The sequence below is a fragment of the Cynoglossus semilaevis genome, chromosome 10 (assembly GCF_000523025.1).
Source record: "Cynoglossus semilaevis isolate Cse_v1.0 chromosome 10, Cse_v1.0, whole genome shotgun sequence".
Lineage (NCBI taxonomy): Eukaryota > Metazoa > Chordata > Actinopteri > Pleuronectiformes > Cynoglossidae > Cynoglossus > Cynoglossus semilaevis.
Window position 1 is genome coordinate 7486597 of NC_024316.1, and position 24865 is coordinate 7511461.

General features: G+C 41.2%; 1 protein-coding gene and 1 long non-coding RNA gene across 3 annotated transcripts in view; both read right to left on the bottom strand.

Moving 5' to 3' along the window:
- Positions 1 to 1436: 1436 nt before the first annotated feature.
- On the bottom strand, positions 1437 to 3277 carry LOC107989156 (golgin subfamily A member 6-like protein 6). Its single transcript, XM_017036222.1, has one exon. It carries the CDS (start codon positions 3111 to 3113, stop codon positions 1902 to 1904), a length of 1212 nt encoding a protein of 403 aa, XP_016891711.1. The 5' UTR covers positions 3114 to 3277; the 3' UTR covers positions 1437 to 1901.
- A 3544-nt stretch (positions 3278 to 6821) lies between these two features.
- The window catches only part of LOC103384886 (uncharacterized), a 43341-nt gene continuing 25297 nt past the window's right edge, over positions 6822 to 24865 (bottom strand). Inside the window, exons 2-5 of one of the 2 annotated variants that reach the window (XR_003050863.1) lie at positions 16242 to 16508; positions 15247 to 15440; positions 14443 to 14587; positions 6822 to 7359 (exon numbers count right to left, since the gene is read on the bottom strand). This is a non-coding gene — a long non-coding RNA (uncharacterized LOC103384886). The remainder of the gene's footprint in view (positions 7360 to 14442; positions 14588 to 15246; positions 15441 to 16241; positions 16509 to 24865) is intronic. The other variant, XR_003050864.1, reaches the window with a different exon arrangement.

Consider the following 24865-nt stretch of genomic DNA (forward strand, 5'->3'; position numbering starts at 1 on the left):
GTGTGTACAAAGGCTACTTAATCAGCCCATTTGTTCTACACTCCTCAGTTAACCATATCACACAGTGGGACACATGACCGCCTGCAATACTACACCACATACACACACACACACCCAGACAGAGCCACACACACACACATTCTTTTTCTTCACTTTACGACCCATTATGTGGTTCAGATGCTCAGACCTGTGGTCCCATTGATAACTAACTCACATGGGGGACAGAGTCCATACAGTTCTGCTTTGCACACGCACCTCACTCCTGTATCGGAGGCAGAGGACATAACCAGAGTGGCGTACAAATACACGCACACACACTCTCACACGCACACACCGGACTCTGACCTCAGGGTCTGTTATGGGGCCCCTCAGCCTTCGTTGTGTGGAGAATTATTAATGTGCAGAGTTGTACAGCACGACCTCGGAGTTAAGTCATTATTAATGTAAGGTTGTGTATTGTGCAGCTTTTTCCCATATCCTTCATGAGTGTTGCCTGTGTCGGTGTGTGTTTTCTCTTTGTTAACGCAGTTGTATGTGTGAGTGTGTGTGTGTGTCTGCCCGTGTGTAGGCGATGTTGTGCTGTGTTATCAGTGCTGCAGAGAGAGAGCGGCGGTGAAGTAGGCTTGGAGAGCGCTAAAGTTAACTGGCTGCAGCAGCGGTGGACACGTGTTGACTCACCCACTCACTTCTCCTCGCTGATGCCTTTCAACACACACTTGATGAGTTGATGAGCAAAGTTAGCGACTGGACAGTCTCACTACACCCACACACAGACAAAGGGCCCAATGGGAGGGTATGGGAGTCAAACGTTCTCCACAGAGTCAGGGAGGTAAACACACACCATCACCAAAAAAAAAAAATCCAATGCCAAAATCCCTAAAGCATGCTACGTCCAGTGGTTCTAAAGCATGCTGTCACGCAGCCATGCATTAAAGACATATCGCAGTTGTGTTGTCTTTTCCAACAGCATGTTAAAAAGTGAGGTTCACGGGGCAGCAGTAATGCCTTTAAATAACAACAGAGGTTAAAAGGTCAAAGGTTATGAAATAATAAAGCCATGGTAAAGGGAGAGCAAAAAGTTATGTGACAAAAGGTCCTTTATATGAGCTGTATAGTTGGGATGATGAGACAAAAAGTCGAAATAAAAGGACAAAAAAGACATTATGAGATATGTCACAGTTAGATAATAAATAAAAAATAAAAGCGAAACAAATGAAATACATATTTAAATACAACCAAATTAGGCTAAAATATTTGATAAATATCAATCTGCAGTCAAAGTGAACACAATATACAGCCATTTATAAACTGCATGTAAACAAGTTTCTGATTGGATGGATTGTGTTTTAGAAGCAAAGACTTTTACTGTAATACCAAATTTGAAAAATATGCAGAAAAAATATACCATAAAATATTTAACAAAAAACTGGAAGTCCTTTTTTGTAAAGCTTACTTTATTAACACTTATGAAAGGCAGACATTTAAAAGTACTTTCACACGTTGTTTATTGGTGTGGAGACATAAAGATAGACTTTTCATGAATGGGTGAATTTGTCATCATTCGCTGTCGGACTATTATCTGTGGAACTTAAGCTCGTTGAATGATATTTGCTGGAGCGCCTCCTTTCATTCGTCAGGACTTGTTGCAGCCCATCTTAGGAAGCAGCGTCCGTGGTAGCGAACTCCAGCCTAAGCTTGAGAACCCTGTACACCCAGCGAATGTAAACAAAGCCATCTTCCACATATATCGCTGCGTGACGACATTTTCATCCACTACACAAACTAACTAGTTCCAGTGTGAACTAGTTGACGACTCTTAACGTTGGGTTGATGGGACGAGACCTTCTTAATAAACTAAAAAACATTTTTGGCGTTCATGAAGGTCACACTGGTCCAGTCAACTACCAGATTCTCATGCTGACTAACTTTTTCCACCATGGCGCCCTTGGATCCTCAGACACCCTGTTGATGTTTTCACACGAGGCCTCTGGAGATTCTGATTCTGGGTCAGACTCCATGTCCTCCATCTCCTTCACCTTCTCCTCCTCCTCCTCCTCTAGGGACAAGTTGTTTTGAGCCTGTAGATCAGGGATTTCCTCCACATTTAGGTTATCATTGGTTTTTAATGACCACAGTTCGTCTTCATCCTCGTCCTCTGAGCTGCTCTGTCCTTCTGTGGTCTTGCAGCTCTCATCTTCCTGGTCCTCCTGGATCTGCGCTGGAGCAGTGTTCTTGTCATCTTCTTGCAGGGGCTGTGTACTGCCATCGCTCTGTTCCTGCAGTTTTTCAAAATCAGTTAGACATTTTAGTATTTGGGCTTCATCTGTCATTATGGTCTGGGTGCCAAGCTCCATTTGTTGGTTTTCCAGATGCTCCTCTGCTGCAGAGGTTTTATCCTGCTCTATGGCCTTCAGAAGAGTCTGCAACTGCTTATTAACATTCTCAGATTTGTCTTTTTCTCTCTGCATCTCTTGACTGATCATCTCCTCCTTCTCTTTCAGCTTCAGTACTTCCTGTTGGTGTGAGGCTCGTTCCTTCAGCAGCAGGCCGTTCAGCTGTTCGATTTTGTCCATGAGTGGCCTTGACTTTTTATCGGCCGTGGCCAACGTTTGTCTCAGCATGTGAACTTTTCCTCTCTCCTGCTCTCCGCTCTCCTTCCGCCTCTCATGGTTTTCTTCAGAGGCCTGCTCCTGCTGCAGCATGTGCTTCTGCAGTTCCTTCATCCTCAGCATTTCCTGTTTGTGAGCGCCTCTTTCTTTCTGCAGAAGACTGTGCAGCCGTTCCACTTTGGCCATCAGCAGCCTCTCCCTTTCATCAGACGTGATGAGCATCTGCCTCAGCTTCTGCTGCTCACCTCTCAGCTGCTCCTCTTTCTCCTTCACCCTGACTCTCTCTTGGGCTTGTAAGACCTGCTCCTGCCTCAGAACATGTACCAGGTGTTCGGTTTTCCTCTGCAGAGCCACTTCTCCTAGTTTAATTAGCTGTGGACCATCCCAACCACTGTTCATCTTCTGGGCAAAACTGTTTTTTGTAACATTCTCCTCAGAACGACTGGAGAGTGCGAACATGGCTCCACAGTTTACTGCACTCCTGTGATGTTCACTGGACCTCATTATGTTTTGCACAAAGATTTGTAAATGCAGAAAAATGAATAACTGGTTCTGCACTTATTTTCTACAAAACATGTTTGCTTGATCAGTTAATACCAAAGTGATGTCTACTTTGATCTTTCCTTTTAAAAAGTTGTTCTTTAATGTTACAACTGTTGGATTTCAACCATGTTATTCACCAACAAAAGACCAACAAGTAGTAGGACCGACAAAGGGCTTTGAAGATGTCACTTCCAGTGACATTGATGATTCCATTGATGTCATAAGGGACAAAACATCCCTGATGCATGTTTTGATGGAATCACAAGGGCCATTACGTTTGGACACCACATTCCATGAATTAGTAATAAGTGTGTCTTCTCTTTAATCTTTTGCTGACTTGGTATTTTGATACTAGCCAGGTATTAGTTTCCTGGATTTTTAAATTATGAAAAATGTTATTTTAAATTTTTATTGAGTTTTATCTCCCCGTTATGTTAAAACTATTTAAATTACTTGTTTTGGTTCCATAAAACTAAAGAACCCATACAGGTGTATGCTCTTTATTACATTTTTTTGTGCTGTACTAGTCCAACCAGGTAAATGGTTGCACTTGCTTGCAAACAGCAAAACAATACACTCTTCACAATTACTTCTTTAAGCTTGTTTAAATACTGGGGTTGTAACAGTCTGTGTTTTTGTACCAAACTGTACACAACATGACTATATTTGTATTACATGTTTATAACATTATCAGGAAAATTATTGTTTTCACTTGAAATAACGTTGTTGAAAAACAATCATCTCTTGCAAAAGCCTTTTAAATAATATTAGCATGTAGCTTTACCCAGACCAGCTACAATGAGCTAACTGAGCAAGTGTGGTTTAGTTAGCATTTAGCAAATTTGACAGGAAACCATAGCTTGAGAACCAAAACAGATTAGATCTGGAAGGATCAAACAGCAAGAGTGAAACACAAACCAAACGACGACCAGTGCACAATAAGACGTATTAGTGAGTGACGATAGGGAAATACGGATTCACGCCTTTATGATATCTACAGTACACATGTACAGTACAGCACATGTTAAAGTACTAGTTTCAGTCAGGAAACTAGGTGCTTTCAAATATTCTTTCAGTTTCGAAAAAAGGTGTTTTTTTGGGTGTTGAGATGTTTTAGGTGTCATTTTTCAGACACCTTCTGAAATGAAATGTCTGTCTATGAACTCTGTTACTAATGCACATGCTGCTGATTTACTGGAATGCGTACAATAAAAACATCACACACACCAAGTGTGTGAGGAAATGGGTTTGTCCTATGCCATGGTTTGAGATCCTTATCTCTCTCTCAAAGGTTGAGTCATTTGACCTGGGACTCACCCGCAGCAGAGAGAGTAAAGAATACCAGTGACAGGAAAAGAGTGAGAGAGTGAGTGAGCGAGCTTGAGCTGCAGTGAAAGATGGAGACTGAGAGTAAAAGTCAAGTGAAAGATTGAGAGCGGAGACAAAGAAAAATTACGTGGGGGTCAACAGAGGGGAAACTCTGTCTTTGAACTTTTCAAGGTTGCCTCGTTTCATCTGGGTATCCATTCACTGCAGCAGGTTTGCAGCGACTCGGAAAGACCCTCAACTTCTCTGGTCAAGCATGCAGAGAGGGGCCAAGTCCCAGTTTGGGAACAGAGTCTGCAGATGCCCAGAGGCACAGAGTCTCCTTCATTACTGCTGCTAGCAGACAAGAGCCCTACATTAATCATGTGCAATGTGATAGTCTTACTCTCCCCCTCCCTCGGGGTGACTCATGTATTATGGCCTGGATAGAGTCAGTGTCAGCGCTGAGGCCTCTCTCTGCAGCGTCTTAGCACACCTGCACTGATGGAGGAGGAATGTGGTTCATAGGTTTAAGTATGAACAGCTAAAAGACATATTTTTAAACCAAAAATCCGAAGCACTCTACGTAGCAGCCTGCAGCTCATCGCCAAGTTGACTGTTGAAGCTCAAAACAGTCGCACCAGCCTACAGCACAACAACGGACCTGATGACAAACCTGACATCTTGACAGCCACCAGAGAATAATTTAAGAACTTTTTTAAGTTTAATATTTGCTACTTATTCAGTGAGTGACACAATTGTATAAAATGACATGGAAAAAAACACATGGCAGAGTCAAATATGGAGATAGATCTTATAAAGGTTGAAATGGTTGAAATCTCCAGATGGTCCAGAACGTGGCAGCGAGCCTTGTCTTCAATCAGCCTAGAGGGGCACATGTCACCCCCCTGCTCATTCAGCTACACTGGCTACCCGTAGCTGCCGCATCAAATTCAAATCACTGTTGCTAGCCTACAAAGTACTTAATGAGTCTGCTCCTACATACTTAAGTACTCTGATAAAGCTTCATGTTCCCTCAAGATCTCTCCACTCGTCAAGGGGACGTCGTCTGGCTGTCCCAACACGCCGCACAAGGTGATCCAAGGCTCTTTTAATGGGTCATTCCATGCCACGACCTACCAAGCACTACCAGAACAGTGTTGTCCCTGCCTGTCTTCAAGACTCTTCAGAGAGCACCTCCTGTCCTAGCCCTCTTCTGTCCTCCTCTACTGCTCCTCTCCTCTGTCTCCTTCAGCACTTGTGTCCTAACCCCTGGTCTCCTTTCAAGAGTTCTTTTATGTAACCTGATTGTTAATCCTCAACTTGTAAGTCACTTTATATTGGCAGGCTGTGTGCAAATAGGTGACATTTTTGGTCAAAACAATCAGCAGCATCAGCGTGACACTGTTGTTAAAGTGTAAGCAAAATAATTGCTCAACCTGTTCAATGTGAATTTGGTTGTTTATAGAATTTATGGAATAGAATTATAGAATATATGTGTAGTGAATGACAGAGTGTTACTTCATTAGGAATATGATCCTCATCAATAGAAACCCATTGGTATTTGAATTTAACAAAAGTATTTTACAGAAAACATATTTGAAGGAGATCAATATGACATAAATCACATCATTAAGTCTTCTGACCTCAACCAAGTGATCTCATTGTCTCGGGTCATGACCTCAACCTGACCTTAGTCAATCAGTCAAACTATTTTTCAACACTGACCATTGTATCCAATAACGTAAAGAGACAATGTCAAGCAGCTGACATGGGACACCACAGAGAACCGTCGTTTCATTTATGACCAAAAGTGAAGCAAATGTTGTTAACTCTTAGCTTTTTGCCTCTCGCTCACGCTCCATTTATTGTCAATTATGTGCACATTCATTCATCCATCCATTAACTTCACTACACAGTTCCCAAATCCAGAGTGAAAACTCTGACTAGTCATTCTGTGGACTACAGCTGTGGTGACCCCTGATTCTTCTTCTTCTGTTGGTTTAATAAAACGAGATTGAATCTCTCCAATTATCTCAACACTGATCTGCTCTAAATCTATACAGCTCTTTTGACTGATGTCTGAGGCTGTCATGTCTATACAGACATACTAAGAAAAAACCAGGATGAGCTTAAACATGGAACTAACACAATGATCCCAATAGAGTGGACGATGATCGCACAGTTCCATCTTCACAATAACAAATGTAAGTGACACTTTCTTAATTTGATACTAAGAGTGACTCTAACAGCTATCGTGAATTCATTGAGTGTACATTCATTAACTTCTCTAACTTGAACGTGAGATGTTGGTACAGTTTGTCCAGAAGACCAATGTGACATTAAATCACATGAGATCACTTCTTAAAGAGGAGACACTTTAACTCTCACTCTGTGTGAACCATGAAGATGGAAGTCTTCTGACCAAATCCAAGTGATCATTTCATCCTGGCTCACGACCTCCTGCTGACCTTGGAACCATTGGTTTTCAACTCTGACCATTGTAATGGATAATGTAAAGAGTCAATTACACTCTGCTGACACGGAACGCCACAGAAGAACCTCAGAAGGACACAATCTGCGTGAAGCAATTCACTTTCCCTTTTAACAGTATACATATTATTTATAATTTGCATAACGGTGACCTGTCGTGACCCTCCGAATCAATCACGTCACCGTCTTTAGTTGGAGAAGGGAAATGTCAAGTGGTCATTTTACAGGCATTAGTGCAGCAACGGAGGCCACATGGTGGAAGAATGGTTAGAATGCTTGCCTTTTCAGTAAGATGATCACTGGTTTGATCTGAAGGTGGTCGTTCTGTTTCCTTGGGTTACCCCTGTTTCCTTCTGCAGCACAAAAACATTCTCATCAGGGTATTGGCTCCAGCACCCGTGCCCATCACCTGCAAAGGAATAAACAGTAGATAAAGGACATTTATAAGGATGGTTGGAAGTATAGCAACTAGAACTTGGAAAGAAAACATTTCCTGTACCAAATCCACACATGAGCTGTTGAATTTAACCCAGAATACTTTTCATCAATTTTATTTGGACACTCCTGGCGTCAGAGATGATTTTTGGCACTAGAAACATCCAATTCTACAAGCTGACTAATGGTAAAATACAATACAATATTATAATAAACCTCAGCATTGTAGATATTTCTGTACTACATTTAAAGGCCAGTCCAGAAGCAGGTGAATTTCTACGAACCACTTAGCACTAGTCTGTCAAAGACCTTTCTTTACAACATAATCACTGCCAATGACTCATAATAAAATACAAATGACTCAACTCTCAATTTTCATCTCAGATGGTAATTATCATGCAAACTTCGCTCTTGACATCACTGCATAATCATGCAAAAAGAAAAAGAAACTAAAGACATCTGACCACGGTGTTAATGCAGGCTTTTATTCCATATAATTTCGTTTCCCAAATCTCCTGCTAATTTCTCTGCATATAAAGGAGGCCTTTCTCCTTATCTGAAGTGACACAGTGGTTCTTCTTCTTTGCATGACTGAAACCATGTCAAATGCATGTAGTTCCTGAGCATTGTCTCACAGCATTGTTCTAGTATGTAGGTTGGACACCCGACACTGTAGACATCCTGACGGCCACCCCAGACATCAGTCCCACGGGACACGTACAGGTGTGATACTTTATAGGCTTTAGGAACACGGAGGTGCGATGGGTTCTGTGGCTTTTGTCTGTATGCTGCATGTTGTGGTGGAGGGACAATAACCCCAGAGCCCGATTCCAAGACAGTCTTCTCAGAGAGAAAAGGTAAAAAACCAAAAGCATTGTCAGGTACCGCCTTAGATTACAGCCTGCCATGTACAGTGTAATTACTGCACAGTCTTGGTGTAGGCCTTACCAGTGCAGTATTACACCGTGGCACATATTACTGTGCACTTGAGAGGATGATGTAATGAATAGAGTTTCATTCCATCGGGCAACAGACTGGTGAAAAACCTCAACTGGGCCTTTAGCTGTGATTTTCTTTCCTTTTTTATGTTGAGCTTGTGATCATTGGAACTAAAATTAGAAATTTTAATCTTATTAATCACAGGAAAGCCACAAATTAATCCCAATTAATCACGAATAATGTCCCCCCACCAATCAGCCCCCCGCAAACGCATGCTGGATGTTGAGATGATATTTTCATAGCAGGGTTTCCCGCAGTGTGTGTTGATGACAAATTGATTGATTGTGTATCAGAGCAACAAAAAGTGGATTTATTTGATACACAGCGTGCCTGACTTCCTGCCCTTGTCAAAATATGTTAAGTAATTTCATCAGATTAATTCCACAAATTAAATTAAGTAAATAACATGTTATTCTGACAGCCAGAAAAAAATACTTGCTATCTAACATTTCCCAAGGCACGACATGGATCTCAGCAAAAAAAAAAAAAAAAAAAAAAAAGCCAACATCCATCCCTCATTCCCATGTTACAATCTTCTTCAACAGTGTCATAACAGTGTCAGAGCTAAGATATGTCAACAAGTAAAATCTTTTGACCTTGATGTTACTCAGGATGAAGGATGTTCTTATAAACCTTCTGTTTGTGTAAAACCTGACATGTCAGGTTCTGAAAGCAGGTCTGTAAAAAAACAACTATCAAAAGGACAGCAAATAAATGAAGTGGTTAACACAGTCTGAAGAACCAGAATTAATTCTCCCTGGTGCAGCTACTGCATCATTAATCTGAATCAGAAATGAGACCAAAATTATATTATAAAATTTGAGATGCAACAACAAAGGACGATCTTCGATCAAACTACTTTTTTCTTCTAATGGTAAGTGGAAAACACATGGATGCTAAACTTTAGACAAAAGCAACATGTGACTGTAGATGTTTGAATGTCGATGTCGATGAAAAGTACAGCTGTTTAAGGTGTAACTTATGGCCTTGTTTGTTCCCACTCTCCTGGTGCCTGTATTGTATTGTGTGGTGGGTAACCTCAGATAACAGGTGCAGAGGACCGGAGGATCCTTACTGTAGGATTTAGTGAACTGACATCCTTGATGATGCCCCGGATCAGGCGGCTGGATGATGTGTGTGAGGTTGCTCTCAGGTTATCTATATATGACAGCCACAGTTAATTCATGGCTCTCTAACAACCTGGCACCACCTTTAGCCTCCTGCAACCTTCTCCCCAATCCATCTCTCCACCTGGCACTTCTCATCTGGCCTTAACTCCCTGTTCAGGATTCCTGTGGGTGGGTTCCATTTGCGGTCTTCCTCTCTTTTATTTGGCCTTATCCCTCTGGTAAAACCATGCACCCCCCACCCTACCCCCTATTTTGATGATCTAGATCCTCCTCCATCTTTTCATTACTTTTTTCCATCCACCTCCACGCCTGCAGCGGCCCCCAGCCCTTCTGCGCGAGCCTGATAGACCGGGTGTAATATCCAGCCCAGCATAAATCTTCTCCCAAGTTGACCACAAATATCTTAGTTATGCTGATTTATAGGAGTGGGCTCGCCTGTCTGACTCGAAAAGAGGCCACTGCACTGACGTTGTGGGCTGCGTGTGGATGGAATTGATTTCTTTTAATGGCAGGTCTCCTCCGAGTAAGGAAGCCACCTTCATAAGGAACCCCAGGGGAGACAGAGCACAGAGGAGACATCATTGTGTCTGTCTGAGCAGCGCTGATGAAAGGAAAAGGAAACTCACCTGTGAAAAAGGTCAGTGAGGCAGTAAACAGGCAAATGGGCATGGGGCAGCTATCACTGTGTGCATGGGGGAACACTGTGTATTTGAGCCTATATTTGTGTATTAATTCATGTGAAGGCACAACTGCTGTCAAAGGTTCAGACTCTTATGGTCTCTCAGACTGCTTACAGCACAGAAATTGCTCTCTGACATCATTGTCTGATCCCCTGGATGTAAATGGCCACAAAGTGGAAGGTGCAACCAGAGAAAACATGGTACAAATATAGTGGTGATGTAAACACTACCAAGACCTGTGTGAACATCTTTTTTTTTCTGAATGAAGGCATTTTCCCAGCAGTGTTGGGGCGAGGCCCAGATGAAGGTTGATTATCTCTGGAGACGAACAGAAAAAGGAAAAGACGCATAAAATAAAGAAGCAGAGCAGGGAATATGAGCTCAAGGCCAGAAAATACAGGCTAATTAGACAATGCCATGTTACAAAAGCCGAAATGAAGCTTTTAATGAAATCTGGAGGGAAAGAAAATGAAAAAAACAAAACAAAACAAAAAAAAACTAGAATTTTACAGATTATAGATAAGACACGCTTTTAGGGAATTACAGTACAGTGAGCATCGACAGCTGGAGCTAGTTGTTAGCTGTTATATTACAGCAGAGTTAAAGATCAGAAGAGAACGTTTACCTTATATATAAAGTAGTACAGGCAGCACTGTAAAAGAATGTGACTGCTGGCTTTAAAAAACAGACCAGAAGCAAACAAAGCGTTCAGTGCAGTGTCACAAAAAAATGTAACTCTTAAATTTTATATTTAGGGTAATCTGAAAAAATACCACTTTTCTCTACAAAGGAGTTCATCCACATTTACAAAATGTCACATTTAGCTTACTTTCACAGCAGAACCTACTAGCACCAACACAATTTTGTCCTCACGTGTAGCCTTCAACGTCTCAAAAGCAATTTGTGAAATGGTAACTGCACGACAAGGTCAAACTAAAACGATTGCAAAAGTTGTGGAAATATGAAAAAGCAAACCATATTTTGTGAGCTGTATTGTAGCCGCGCAGCAGCCAAAGTGTAAGCTGGAGAGCAGAGCAGGCCACTGATAATATGGCTTTAGCTTTAGCATTGTTTTCCACACACACACACACACACACACACACAAACGCGGACACTTACCGAGACTCATTACACAGCTAATTAACAACCAGAGCTGTCTAATTGATGTGACTCGGCTCTGACTCCCCGGAGAGCGAGGACATCAGTGTGACGTTGAGTCTCCACACTGATAAGTCAGAGGTCAAAGAGCAAACAGAGGTGACTGACTCCGATGATTCCACCCAGTGCTTGTGAAACACAGCGTAGTGAATGTAAATATGACAGCAGTGAGGGTCACTAGGAGACTTTGACAGAAAGTGATGGTGACAGATAAGGCCCCAAGACTGAGAGAAGAAGGAGGAACCTGACCCATGTATGGACCAATGCTTACATGGGTCAGGTCTGAACAGTGGCATGTGTTGTATATACTGTAGTACACTGTGTACAGCCAATAGCAGACTACAGTCATTGGATATGTAGTCAAGGAAAGTTTTAAAGCAGGGGTCACCAACTATATTTGTTGGAGAGACAGATTTTTTTCAGGCACCTTGAGGGCCAGACCCTCGAATGAAATGAAATAAAAATCCCGTTCTGATGATGAGCACTGGTGTAAAGGCTAGTATTTGTGAAGGTATGTGGTGCAGTAGTGTCGAAGTTCATGTATTTAAAGGTAGCATTGATGCAGAGACTCACATGTAGATATTTGTATGTACTCTGAAGATGACATATTTTCCCCAGTAATGTAGTTTTTAGAATACAGGTGTCATTCTTCACTATCTGTATGTGCAGCTTTGTAGACATAAAATACCAGAGTTTGACTGGCCTGCCTGCAGTCCAGATACACCAGCTAATACAATATCTGGTGCAATGTAAACAGGCGATTATCTTCAACCAATCAGAGAGTGGAAGTGCTGTTTTTGTTATTGTGTAAACCTGCCTCAGCGCTGCAGTGGATTTCTCATCAAAAGTGAGAGAAACTGGATTAAGAACAGCAGTAGATTAGCGTGGAGAGAGAGGATAGTGACACTTGGTGATTGTGACACCTGGACCAAAAGTGCAGAAATCAGATTAATGTCAAATGTAAATTTGAAATCATACACCAAACATTCTAATTTTTCTTTTTTTTTCCAATGATGCACTTGTTGTATCGTGAGTTTCTTTCCTGCTAAATATGTGATCTTGTCAATTTTGTAAAGATACAAGTGGTTACGAGGTCTGCAGCAGACACACTCACCACCACCACCACAAAAAGATCCAGGAGATGAGAGGCAGAGAGAGAGGCAGACGCTCTGTAGGGGAGATAAGAGGAGGGGAAACAGGCTGAGTAATGGGTAGTCAGACAGACAGACAAGATAGTGTGTGTGTGTGTGTGTGTGTGTGTGTGTGTGTTAGAGACAGACTGGTTTGTGCGTGTGATTTAAAGCTGGCCATGGCAGAGCTGTTCTTCTGTGGTGGGTCTGCAGAGTTTGTGTTTAGGCTGCTGCTGCTCTTACACAATCAACAAATCGCTATTATCTGTGGTTTTCATATTCTCCACCACATCATCTCCAGGAAGCACTTTAGATGACAGGTACCCACTGAGGAGAATCTTTACAACTGCAATTTACTGATGCACCGAGATACAGTGTTTGTGGTCAGAGAGAAGGTAGGAGAGAGAGAGTTTCTGTTTCTTCAGTCTTTTCATATCTGTGCAATTCTATTAGAAAATAAGCCACCGACTCTCTAGATTTAGAAGAAGAGGAGAGATATAATCTTTCTTGTCACTGCACATACACATATACTGACATATTCAGGCAGTCCTGGACTTACTTTCAGTGCAGGGTGAGTCAAAACTCATACTGTTCATAAGTAACTATGTCACTCACGCAATACACACAATAATTTAGAACGAAATGAAATAACAAAAACTTAAGAATGTAAATGTAGCAGATTCCGATGTACGCAATAAAACTGAAAGTGAATGTAGCACATTCCAATGTACGCAATAAAACTGGCGAATGTAAACAAAGCTGTCTTCTGCGCATAGAGCTACGTGACGACGTATTCATCGCATAGTTCCCATGCAAAATTTGATTTACAGCCGCATGTCGGAATAATAGAACAAGACTCGCTTAATAACTCTAAGCCTCTCCCGTGGCCTCTTGATTTAACTTTTTTAACATTTTCTTGACAAGCTAATGGTCTTAATTACTAGTTCTGACTGTTTCTGACTCGAATGTTGTGTCGTTATCTTAGATCATTGTCCCGTCCAACCATCTACCATCAGTTCAACCATCTAAACTAACAGACACCAGACAGTCAGTGGGTTTTCAGCAGAACATCATGGTGGATAGAAACTAGTAACCCCACTGTTCACCTGCTTATGGAGGCAGGAGGTTTAACTGACCGCTAAAGTCATCTGCTGATTTACACCTGACCTGGCAACGTACGGGTTGACTTGTCTGGATTTTCACCTCAACCATGATTTGTAACCAAACACTTTTGTGTCCTTCCTACAGACGTGCAGAGAAAACTATTTTCTTATTTCAAAGCCCATCTGTTTTTCTCAAGCTCCCGTTTAAGTCTGGCAGATAGTTTTAAGGTTCATTTGGAGTTGAGTGACTAAGGAACTGAAGAGAAGAGAGTTTTCCTGTTTCTGTTACTCTGGGTCTGAGACGGCACATTCATTTTTTCCAAAATTCAACATAAAAGACTTGATTGTACTGTATATCCAGCTCACGTGTAACGGGAGCTAAAAAAGTCAAACCAATGGAGAATGTACAGAGGCCCAGAGGTCAGGAATCAGTCTAGAACCAAATGTGATTTTAGTTGAGCAATTAGTGACAGTGATGCTGCATGTTTAAGTCAACTGTACACATGGTTAACCCATTTATGGAGACAGGCCCACAGCTGTTCAAATCCTGCTCTCTCTGCACGCTCTTGACGTGAACTGAATGAACATGTTGTTTCCTCAGGGAGCTGCTGGTGTTTGGAATGTATTAAGGATGAGTGATTGGAAGCCTGGTGCCTTTGTGTTGAGAGTTCAGATGTCTACTCCTTATAAAACGTCTATTCCTGGATGTATTTGTGTGGTTTGGGTGTTTTTTTTTTCTCTCCGGCCGCTATTTCACATGGCTGTTTGTTTCCTTGATGTAATTCCCTGTTTTCTTCATGTGGTACATTCGGTTTAGTGTGGTGCGTTTTTTTATGCCTTCTGGCAGGAATACTCACTATCTCCGAGGCCCCACTGAATTATGGGTCAGACAAAACAGGACTGGACCACTTCTGTTACAAAGCCCTGCTGGGCAGGGACTGATGCCATTGGATAGCTCTAATCAGTTTTTCCCACAGAGCTCAGCAGGGCCAGATGGACACCCTATGAAAAAGAATGGAGACCATGCAAATGAATTTATATTAATTTTAGATTAGATTTATTGATATTCTCTATATAGACATTTCACTTCTAATGAAGGTCTAAAAAGTCTAATTCTCCTGTTGTATTTACTGTTGAATGACAATTCAATTTAAGGTTGGGCTGTGCTTCAATTCCCCCCCCCCCCTCCCCCCTTTGGATGGTGCAGAAACTACTTTATGTTTGACAGTTTAAAATTTTAGAACAGATATAAAGCATTAAATTTTAACCACTATTACAAATAATTTTCTTCAAATTACTATGAAGCCACACTTTATGTTTGACAGTTTAAAATTTTAAAGTTTTAAAATTTCAATTTTAAAGTTTTTCAAAGTTCATAACATTATTATTTATTATTTTTCCAAGCCAGTTAAGAGGAAGGCAACTGGACTGTCGTACAGTCTAGAAGACATTTCAATTTTGATCCAAATTGCTTTTTTAATTCCATTTCAGAACGTATCCAAGAACATAAAAAGCCTCTTGTAGGACAGCTGAAACATGTAGTAGAAAACGCGGCAGCCCAGAAATCAGATAAATTGTCTAATTTCCATCTAAAACACGTGAATACAGATGTCTGAAATGTGAGCTCCTATGTACAGTATCTATGTATTGCAGAGACATACCTGGTATGGTCCTGGTACTGATAGGATGCCTAAATCCCAACAAAGATGGTGCACACATGGCCGGTCTCCGTCCCTCTACGCCACATTTGCAGCAGCCACTTTTCTCCTTGGATACTCAGATGATCTCCAGCTGCTTCCCTCATAATGCTGTGCATATTACAGCCACACGGTGATGTCTGCACCTCCATCTGTGGCTGTGACAAATGAGGATCTTCAGTGTAATTGTAATGTCAAAAAGCTCAGCATCGTATCATTAAATTGTTAGCAAAAGTTAGGAGAATGTCAAAATGTCCTTCTGTTCTATTTTCGTCTACTTCTGCACTTCCTGCTGCTCTTTTCTTAAATGGTTAACACATCAGCTATTCAATCATTTAATTTTGAGTGCGGAGTGCAGTGCGGAGACCAGTGGCTGTTGCTGGTCTCTGAATCAGTTCAAGCTCATTTTACACCCAGTTGCTTCAACATAAATTCTTCTTAATTTTTATTTTGGAAGATGATTTCTGGAAACTGATGTCTTTCCCAGTAGCTCTTATCAATAAATGAATCACCTCATATTTTCACTAGTAGCACCACACAGATTAAGTTCTCAAGATATAAATTATCAGGAAAAATGTGTTCAATGTGCCAGTTCATAGCCTGACCCCAGTTTCACATCTCACACGCAAGTCTGACTTTGTCTTTGTCTTATTTTTAGTGTTTTAGCCATTTAAATAAGCTAATTAAAAACAGCATTTATAATCTTTATTTTTTCAACATATAGAAGTGTGCTGGTCAGTCCAACCCTGCAGTTCCCTTTTTGTTACATAAAGGCTGAAGTGATTTTCAAATCGGGAGATGTAACATATGCCGAGGTGCATGACACAGTAAATTCTCAAAAACCACGCTAATAAAGATGTAGACATAACCTTTAAGCGCAGGACAAATCTCAAAGTAAAACAAAAATCAGGCAGAAATGTTTTTGTTAGTTTCTTTTTACAGTGCACGCAGTGACCCACACATTTCCTCTCTGCTCTCTTGGGCTTTACAAGGGGCCACGCTGGAAGCCAAGCCTTCTCTCAGCGAAACCTTTGCAGCATCTGTGTCTGGACGTCATGAACAGAGCCATCAGTGAGCCAGCAGTCCCTCAGGCTTTGGGGCAGCTGAGGGTCATTCATCCTGCTCAGCTATGCTCAGAGCTCCTGCATTTTTCTGTCACAAGTGACTACCGCCCTACCTTCCTCCACATTGCTCCTTGGAGCGATTCCAACATCCAAGCGAGAAGCCTGTGATGGGAGGAGAAGGAAATGTGAGGGGGGAGGAGGATGAGGGGGTTGGAAGGACAGACTCTGACTGTGGTCCAGACGGAGGAGGAGGAGGAGGGAGGAGTAATGCTCTGTTTGTTTCTCAGCCTCTGTTCAAAGTCAGAGACATGGATGGACGTGACTTATGCACGTATATATGTTAGTTTTAACAGTTTGATTACATTGGACATAACCTCCCTGTAAATGCATCATCCACTGATGTGCTTCACCGCGGCCTGTGCATACACAGACATGTCCCACACGCACATGGACACACTAGTAAACACAATGGCGACCTCCTGACGGCAAGCAGCTTGTGTGTTGGAGGATTAGACTATATAATCCACGCGGATGTGGGCTGAACTACAAACAGTGACTGTATCTTAACAAGAACAATATGGCAAGACATCAGGGACGCCCCCTGCTGCCTTGCATAAGTTGCTAATACCCTTTTTATGGGCAGTGGTGGCCTAGTGGTGAAGGAGGCGGACTTTGGTCCGGAAGGCCCCAGGTTCGAATCCTCCAACTGCCAGGTTGCCACTGAGATGCACTGAGCATGGCATCGTCCTCAAGCACTGCTCCCCGGGCGCCGACCACGGCTGCCCACTGTTCACTTTGGTGATGGGTTAAATGCAGAGGGTAAATTTCGTTGTGCAGGGTGTGCTGTGCTGTGTCACAATGACTAATAAGTTTAAGTTTAAGTTTATTAGACAAGGCACATTTATTTTTTGTATTACTACATAGTGTACTACTCTGAAAAGGAAACCTTCAAATTTTAATACTCATCAAGCCCAACATTTTATACTCTCTTTTATCATATTGTACACAACATTGGGCTTTTTAGGAACAATATGAACTACATGCTAACTACATGTTTTCATCATACTGTGTGTGTGTGAGAGATATTGTGTGTTTTCTCTTTGCTGGAGGACTGTTTATCTATGAAAACTGCACTAAATGGTAAAATATTTATTTATTGCACTGATTACCTGCACCCTTCACTGCCACTTTATTGTTCAATATGTATATTTTTTGTTCATTATGTATATTTTTCTAAAGTTTACTTTAATTTTAGAGTGCTTTTTGCTTTTTAGTTCTTTTTACTCTTTTTATTGTGTTAACTCCTTTTCTCTCTTTTTCTGCACTGCCACTTGCTACTGTACAAGTATGTTTCCCCCAAGGGGGATGAATAAAGCCCTACTCTACTCTACTCTCTACTCTACTTATGCTTCCAGTTTGACCTCGGTACGAGGGACGAATGACTTTTGAGCCACTTTTGAATGGTATAATGCCACTTGGTACTCATGTGTGTGATGTTTGTAGCTTGAACCAAATCAAAGAACAAAGTCACATAGAGATGGATCCAGGCCTCTGCTATAGAGACCTGGTTCTATAAACAAACAGTATCCGTGATATGCTATGGGAGTAATATTATATAAATCCAAGTGTCAATGAACTGCTGAAGGTTACATAAAAGACCAGCAGTGGGCTGAAATAAGGAAAAACAGACAAAACTACTCTCATCTACTCTCCATCCCTTTAGTAAGTAAAGGGTTCCAAAACGTCTCTATCCCAAGTCCCCCCCCCCTCCCCCCCCAAACAGCATGGTCACAAGAGGTGCATTCAGGTATAATGGGAAAATTCAGAATTTGACAGTTACAGCAATTTACGCTTCTGAGGGCCCTCTAGCGCCCCTCCAGAGGACCGCAGGCCCCACTTTGAAAACCTCTGCTCATTGGTAAATATTATAATGTATACATAAAGATGAAAATACAACAAATGAAAATACAAAAGATGCAATTCACTTTCAAACGGAGTGTTTTTGTGTTTCTGTCACAAGGTTAATACATAATTTCACATTAAAAGTGCAAAGAACAGAAACCAAAGCTTGATCTAATGATAAATGTCAGCACACAGAGTCTGATGCCTTTTGTTTTTACCCTCCTGTTCTGTAATAAAGAAGCATTTCCGTCTCATTATGGCTACAAGAAAGGGCTTCATTACTGTATTGTCATTGTTCAATAAAGATCTTCTCGCATTGTTTTCTCAAGGTTGAATTCAACACCGTGAGCCTCTTTTGAGATTTCGGATGTGTTTTCTCAGACACTTTGTTTTATGAACCATGCGTGTCAGAAGGGCGCACAGATCCACATCTCTGAAGAGAAGTCAATACGGCAAATAAAACACCTTTGCTTTGTTGGTGCACGTAAAGCGCGAGTGTGAGCGTATGTGAAGAAAAACTGCACTGCCTTTTAAAAAGGTAGTATAAATCAATGTGATGGCAAAATGGCTGAACGAAAATAAAGTATATAATCTAAAATGTGTATTTTACAGCCACTGTATGAATATTTTTCAGTGATCAATACAAAACTAAAAAACAACTCTGGTTCCAAACCAATGTGCATCAGTCTGTATCACCAAGGGATGCTCAGCTCCCAGCTGATCGAGGATTTTCTCTATAGTAACACAGAAGGCAACATACCATGCACTGGAGAACTGGTTTATTCAAATTGTCTGTTGTTAAAAACATCATTGTACATCAGCTGTCGCCAATGCAGCTTTGTTTCTGGATGCAGTTTATCTAGACATTAGGTTTTTTTTGTTACTTTGAAGGCTTTACTGAACTAGTGACAGACTGAAGTGCTGAAAAGAGTTGCAGACGAAAACTATGGTTTCTCAAAATAAAATACCATGCCAGAATACTGTACATGAATTAAAAAAAAAAAATCTGAATTTTTCTGTGAGGCCCTGAACCAAATGCTCCACGAGTCAGTTCTGGTCCCTGGTGATTGGGCACCGTTGACCTACAGGCGTGGAAGTCATCTAATTAAGTCTCAATATTAAAGATAAGAGTAGAGGGCAACACTGTGATAGAAATGATGACTCCGGAGATTGCTGGTTCTACCCTCATCTTTGTGTATAGATATTCAAATCCCATTGTGACCAGGGGTTTTCTTCAGGAAACCCTAGTTTCCTTCGACAGGCCAAAAACACGCAGATTTGGGATGAGGTTAATGATCCTGTCTAAATTCATTATGTATTTGTGTGTGTCTCTAAATGTGTCCCTGTGATGGACTGGTGAACTGTGCAGGGCACCCTGTCCTTGCCATGTCTGCTGGGATTTGCTCCAGCTCCTCCTGACCCTGGAAAGGATTAAGCGGTGGAAGATGAATAAATAAAGAAGAGAATAGACGGGGCAGCTTTTCCTGACCTTGGAGTAGTAACCGACTACAACAACAACAACAACAACACAACACTGTGTGGATGTGTGGTTGCAAAACATCAACAACATAACAGAAGACCACTTTTATAACAATCAGTGTTTTAATAGTTTTGTAGAACCTTCAACCTTGGTTCATCCTTCAGGACCAGGTGTCTTCAGTGCTGATATTGAGGCTCTTAGTTGGACCGGTATACAGTATAGTTTGGTCTCAGAACGGCTGTGTTGGGGTTTCTGACAAACTAAATAAGAAACAATAAAGGTTGTAGAGGAGTAGAAGCGAAGTGTCAGTACACCGATGTGATGAAGGGAAAGACAGGCTGTGAGGGATTCAGGGTGGGCTGTCCTGGTTTAAAATGGCTGGATATTTGGTCTCAGACTGTTCAGGAATCAGTATAAAGGAAAATATCATCATAATTACCATTGACCGTGGTCTAAGAGAACTGATCTGTAGTAGGGTTTGCTAGATTGGATATTCAGGTTATAACCTGATTGTCAATTTGGTGAGAATGTTCTGTCTAAAAGATAAAGAGCTAAAAAAAACCCTACTGTACATAATGAACTGTACTGCTAGAAAAGCCACTGTGGTGAAAACCAGTTCCACAGAAGGAAAAATGAATGATCGTATGTCATCATTTTGAATTATCTCCATGTCTGACATAAATCTGAATCAGGAAACACAGGGTTATCGTGTTGAGCCAGAGGCAACGGGCAGGCTGTTGTGTTTGTGCACAACTCTGCCATATGGTGACAGTGGCATTGATCAGAGCCTCAAACTGGCACCAGTTCTCTTCCTGTGGCACTGATGCCATCAGCTGTGATGTGATGTCCAATTTTTTTTTTTTCCAGAGAAGAAAAAAGTTCCAGAGAAGCAAAACAAAATACACGCCTTAACAACAAAACTTTCACATGAATACCTGCAAAACTGAGCTGTGGCTGGAAAAACAAGTTACTGCTCTACACTCGAGTCTGTATAACAAACACAGTGACACAAGAGAAATCACTGCAATTATTTGTAGACTTTTTCCACCTCTCTTTCATTAGTACTATGTTAAAATTACATGCTATTTTTTAAATATTTTTCAGTTAATTAAATTAAATTAACATAATTCTACTCATTTTCTCTGTTTTTTAGATTTTTTTGTCTAAAAATTCCAATGATCAAAATTTAACATTTTTAGTAGCTTTAAAAAATACCAGTATTTTACTACTGCAGTATTGGTATCATATTGGTATGTAAGATATCTCCAAGTTCCCAACAGTGTTTCTGTGCACCTGAAGTTCTTGTGAAAATCTTGGACTCAGCTGCAGTTATTCCACCTTTAAACATGTCCACTACTTTTTTCCTGAGAACAAAGTGGAGATGCAGGCTGGAGCTAAAGGAAAACCTGGGCCTAGGGTTGGATAAAGAGGCGAGAAAAAAAGCATGCAGCCAGTTACATGCTTTGCTCTCTGGGCCGGCCCAGCTTGGCTTATCATGAAAGGTTTCCTCTGAGACATCCTTTTGGAGAATATCAAAGACCTTCTGCGGTTGGAATTCAAGTCGTGAGAGATCAAATAGAAACAAAGAACCTTCACCTTCCGTGAGTCCTTCAGTATTTGGCCAGATGATGAATACTACAGTACCCTGTTGGCAAAAAAAGAAAACTTTTTTCCCATGAAAGGTGGGGAAAAGAATGGGAATACATAGTTTTTTTTGATTATGTTTTTTTTTTTTCATTTAGTTGTGCAGAGACTGACCTACAGCCATGTGGTACATGACGTACTGTTTTTTTCACTACAAATATTTACTGTACCTGAAGAATAAAATACACAATATTAATGGCCAAAATTCCCATTTGGTAATGTTTGGACTGTTTTGTTTTCCCAGGCAGCCTTCAGGAAGTTCTGTTGATGTTACACAATCAAACCCTGATGCTCATCAATCCTGGTTCTTGTTAAGTGTCTTAAATCAATGATTAATTATGAAAAACAGACTCAAGTTCTCAGAAGAAAACAAGACTCTTTTCCCCCTATAACGCTCTAATTAAAAGGGCATTATGAGAAGCTCTGATCAGAGAATCTAATGAATAATTGAAAACATTCTACATTAAATATTTTATTTGAAACATATCCAAGAGTTAATACAAAACTGGCAGCAGAGGCCCAGTTCCTTCTCGTGGCTCTTGGCGTGTAACGCGACAGCGTTTCAGCTCCTGGGCCAACAATACAAGGAGGAAATGTCGTGAAATGTGAGATTACAGGATAAATTCCAAAGGCATGGCATCTTCTAACATGGCAAACTGCCAGCATAATACAGAAAGTCCAACTTCCTGTCAACTCACGACTTTCCAAGTCCTTTGTCCTGACCTGGACATCCACACTGGGTCTGATCGTGCCAGACTTTTCCTTTTTTTTTTTGTTGCTTTATTTTAGGTTTTTAGATAAAACTGATGGAAGAGAAGGTATACATGGGAGTTGAGTTAAGAGTGATCACACAAGCCAACGTCTAAAATATTTCTGCAGGAACCATGTGCAACAGTCATGTGATATGTGTTTGGACATTTGTCAACACCCTATACATTCCACAATATAACAGGGAAAAGCCATAAGCAGCTCACTGTACCTCCCTGGCCAGGATCCCGCATACAGCTTGCCAAATAGGTTTTTGGAGATTTAAAAAATAAAATATTCCTTCCAATCTATAAGTAATAAGAACCTATATTCTTCCAGTCATGTTTATACATTTTAATTTAAATGCCCCTGTTTGTTTGGTCAATTTAGAATAAAAGGGAATATTATTTCACTGCCCAAGAGACAAAATTAAAAAGAAAGTCTTTCCAAGTTGAAGCCCTAAACTTTCTATCTCAGATCACAGCAGGGACTCAACATCAGGGCCTTAATGAACTGGAGCACACACTAACAGCTCTGTGGATTTTCTTTATCTTGTTTTTTTTCTGCATTATTTTATTTATACTGAGTGAAGTGGCATTTGTTTTGACACTTTATAAATTTTGTTGTCTTCCATGATTATTTCACAGCTGAGGTTGAACCACATAAAAAAAGCGTAAATTGCTAGCTGTTGCTGCGTCCTGCTAAATGCAACCTTTTGTGTAGAAAGACTGATAGNTATATATATATATATATAAATTAGTATCCACCCACACAGCTACTGCTCGTTTATTTACTACAAACGATCTGTTGAGGTGTCTGTCTGTGGTGATGTTGCCCACTTCTCACCTAGATTGTCACAATTACAAAGCCTCTAACTCACTGCACCCGGACTACAAGGACACACACCTACAGTTAGCATGTAAATGCTCACACATTACACACAGCAAAACACATAATGATACTGTTTTTGCTGTAGCATGCTAAAGACATGCTACTGCATTCAGACACAGGAGCTGTAATTTACCATGCGTAGACAAACGCATACACACACAGCAGAGGCATTAACACTAGGCTGCCATGTTGAGGCTCAGCAGGGAGCGTCTCTGTGAGGAGTGGAGGAGGATACAAATGATACTGGTGTGTGGTGAACAAACACTCATCAGTCTGCAGAAGCCAAACTGACACCAGGCTCTGGGGGTCCTCATTGGAGGTGAGGCTACTCATGAAGAGCCTACAGACAGGTGGGCAAGAGATGAACACACATGTACGTGCAGCCACCTACGGACTGGCAGTCACCACAGGGCAGCTTGTTGTAGGCCTCCATGTATGTAGGCGAGGCATGGAAAAGTGTGAGGCAGCACTCAACACTTGAGTGCCCAGAATAACAGTTATAATTAGTTGTGCAATAATAACTACCATTTTAGGTTTAGACAAATAAAATAAAGCTCTTTAAAATAACTCAGAGTTCTGTCAGCTGAAGAGCAGAATATGCAGCGATTGCAGCAAGGTGCGGGAAAAACCACAAAGGTGCCCTCATACATAATTCCACTCAGTGAAGAAGGAACACCATCCTCCCTGAAATCCCGTCACAGCAGGAGCAGGAAGAAAGGATCTCCTTCGCTGACATCTGACTGATTGTCTTCACAGCACACCAAACCCTCTGCTGGCCTAACTCAGAGGACGACTTATTCGGATTCATAATGTCATACTGTCAAGTCACCTTTTGGCCATTGATGACCTTTAAGGAAACCAGGAAGTTCTAATTTCAAACTGTGGGACTCTATAAAGCAACGGATATCGGCAGTGCGCCTGTCAGCTCAGTTGTCCACCCGTTTGCTTGAACAATGGCATAAAAATAACACTGCTGTCTGTAACAATCACTGTGGAGAGACTAACCTAAGACACACACATTCCCGCTGCAAATATATTCCTGCATTATAAGTTGACAAAATAATGACTCCAGCTAACAATGATTTGATCAACTAACCAGTTTTAACACCTTTTAGAAAAACAACACTTTTAAGCCCTTAAATTGACCCAGATACAGATACAATTTGAATTTTTTTTTTTTTTTTTATCGTGTTGGGAAATTGTTAAAAATGTCCCAACACCTGACATGTTGGTCAATTATTGTTACTGTCCCCCAGTGACACAACCAGATATGTTCAAGAATGTTTCTCATTATGTTTGGGAACTTATCAGGTCTGAAGGTTTTTGAGTGTTATAATAAATATGAGATGTGAAGCTAGGGAATAATTGAACACTGACCCATTCTTTTTCATTTTTGTACAACATAAAAAGTACTCCATTCTTTTGGCTCAATGACTTCATGACTTCTTTACAAGTCGGCACAACCTTCCTTTTCATGTGAATCATTTTAAATCACTGATGGTCTTGTTTGAAGTTAATTATCCAAAAAACTCTGTAGGTTCTGCGGTGTGCGATTATGTCTGTGTGTGCAACGCTGAAGTTGCTAAGTGTGTTGCCTCACAGGGACCTGACTGGCATTTAGGCAGCATATTCCCACAAGCTGCTGTGTAATTAATTAGCCTGCTGTTCACAGCTTCACAGTCCCAGCAGCTCCAGAACCACCTCCACCCCTGCCGCCCCACCCCCCACTTCCCACCCCTCGCCCCCTTCTCCTAACTCTCATCAGTTAAAATAGGAATAATCAGTTCCACTGGGAGGGCTTCGGCAGCCACCAACAAAACCTTTTTTCCCTCTACACACAAAAGCACACACATTC

Excerpts from the sequence above, each read along its gene's own strand:
- LOC107989156 (XM_017036222.1), bottom strand. The coding sequence starts at position 3,113 with ATGAGGTCCAGTGAACATCACAGGAGTGCAGTAAACTGTGGAGCCATG.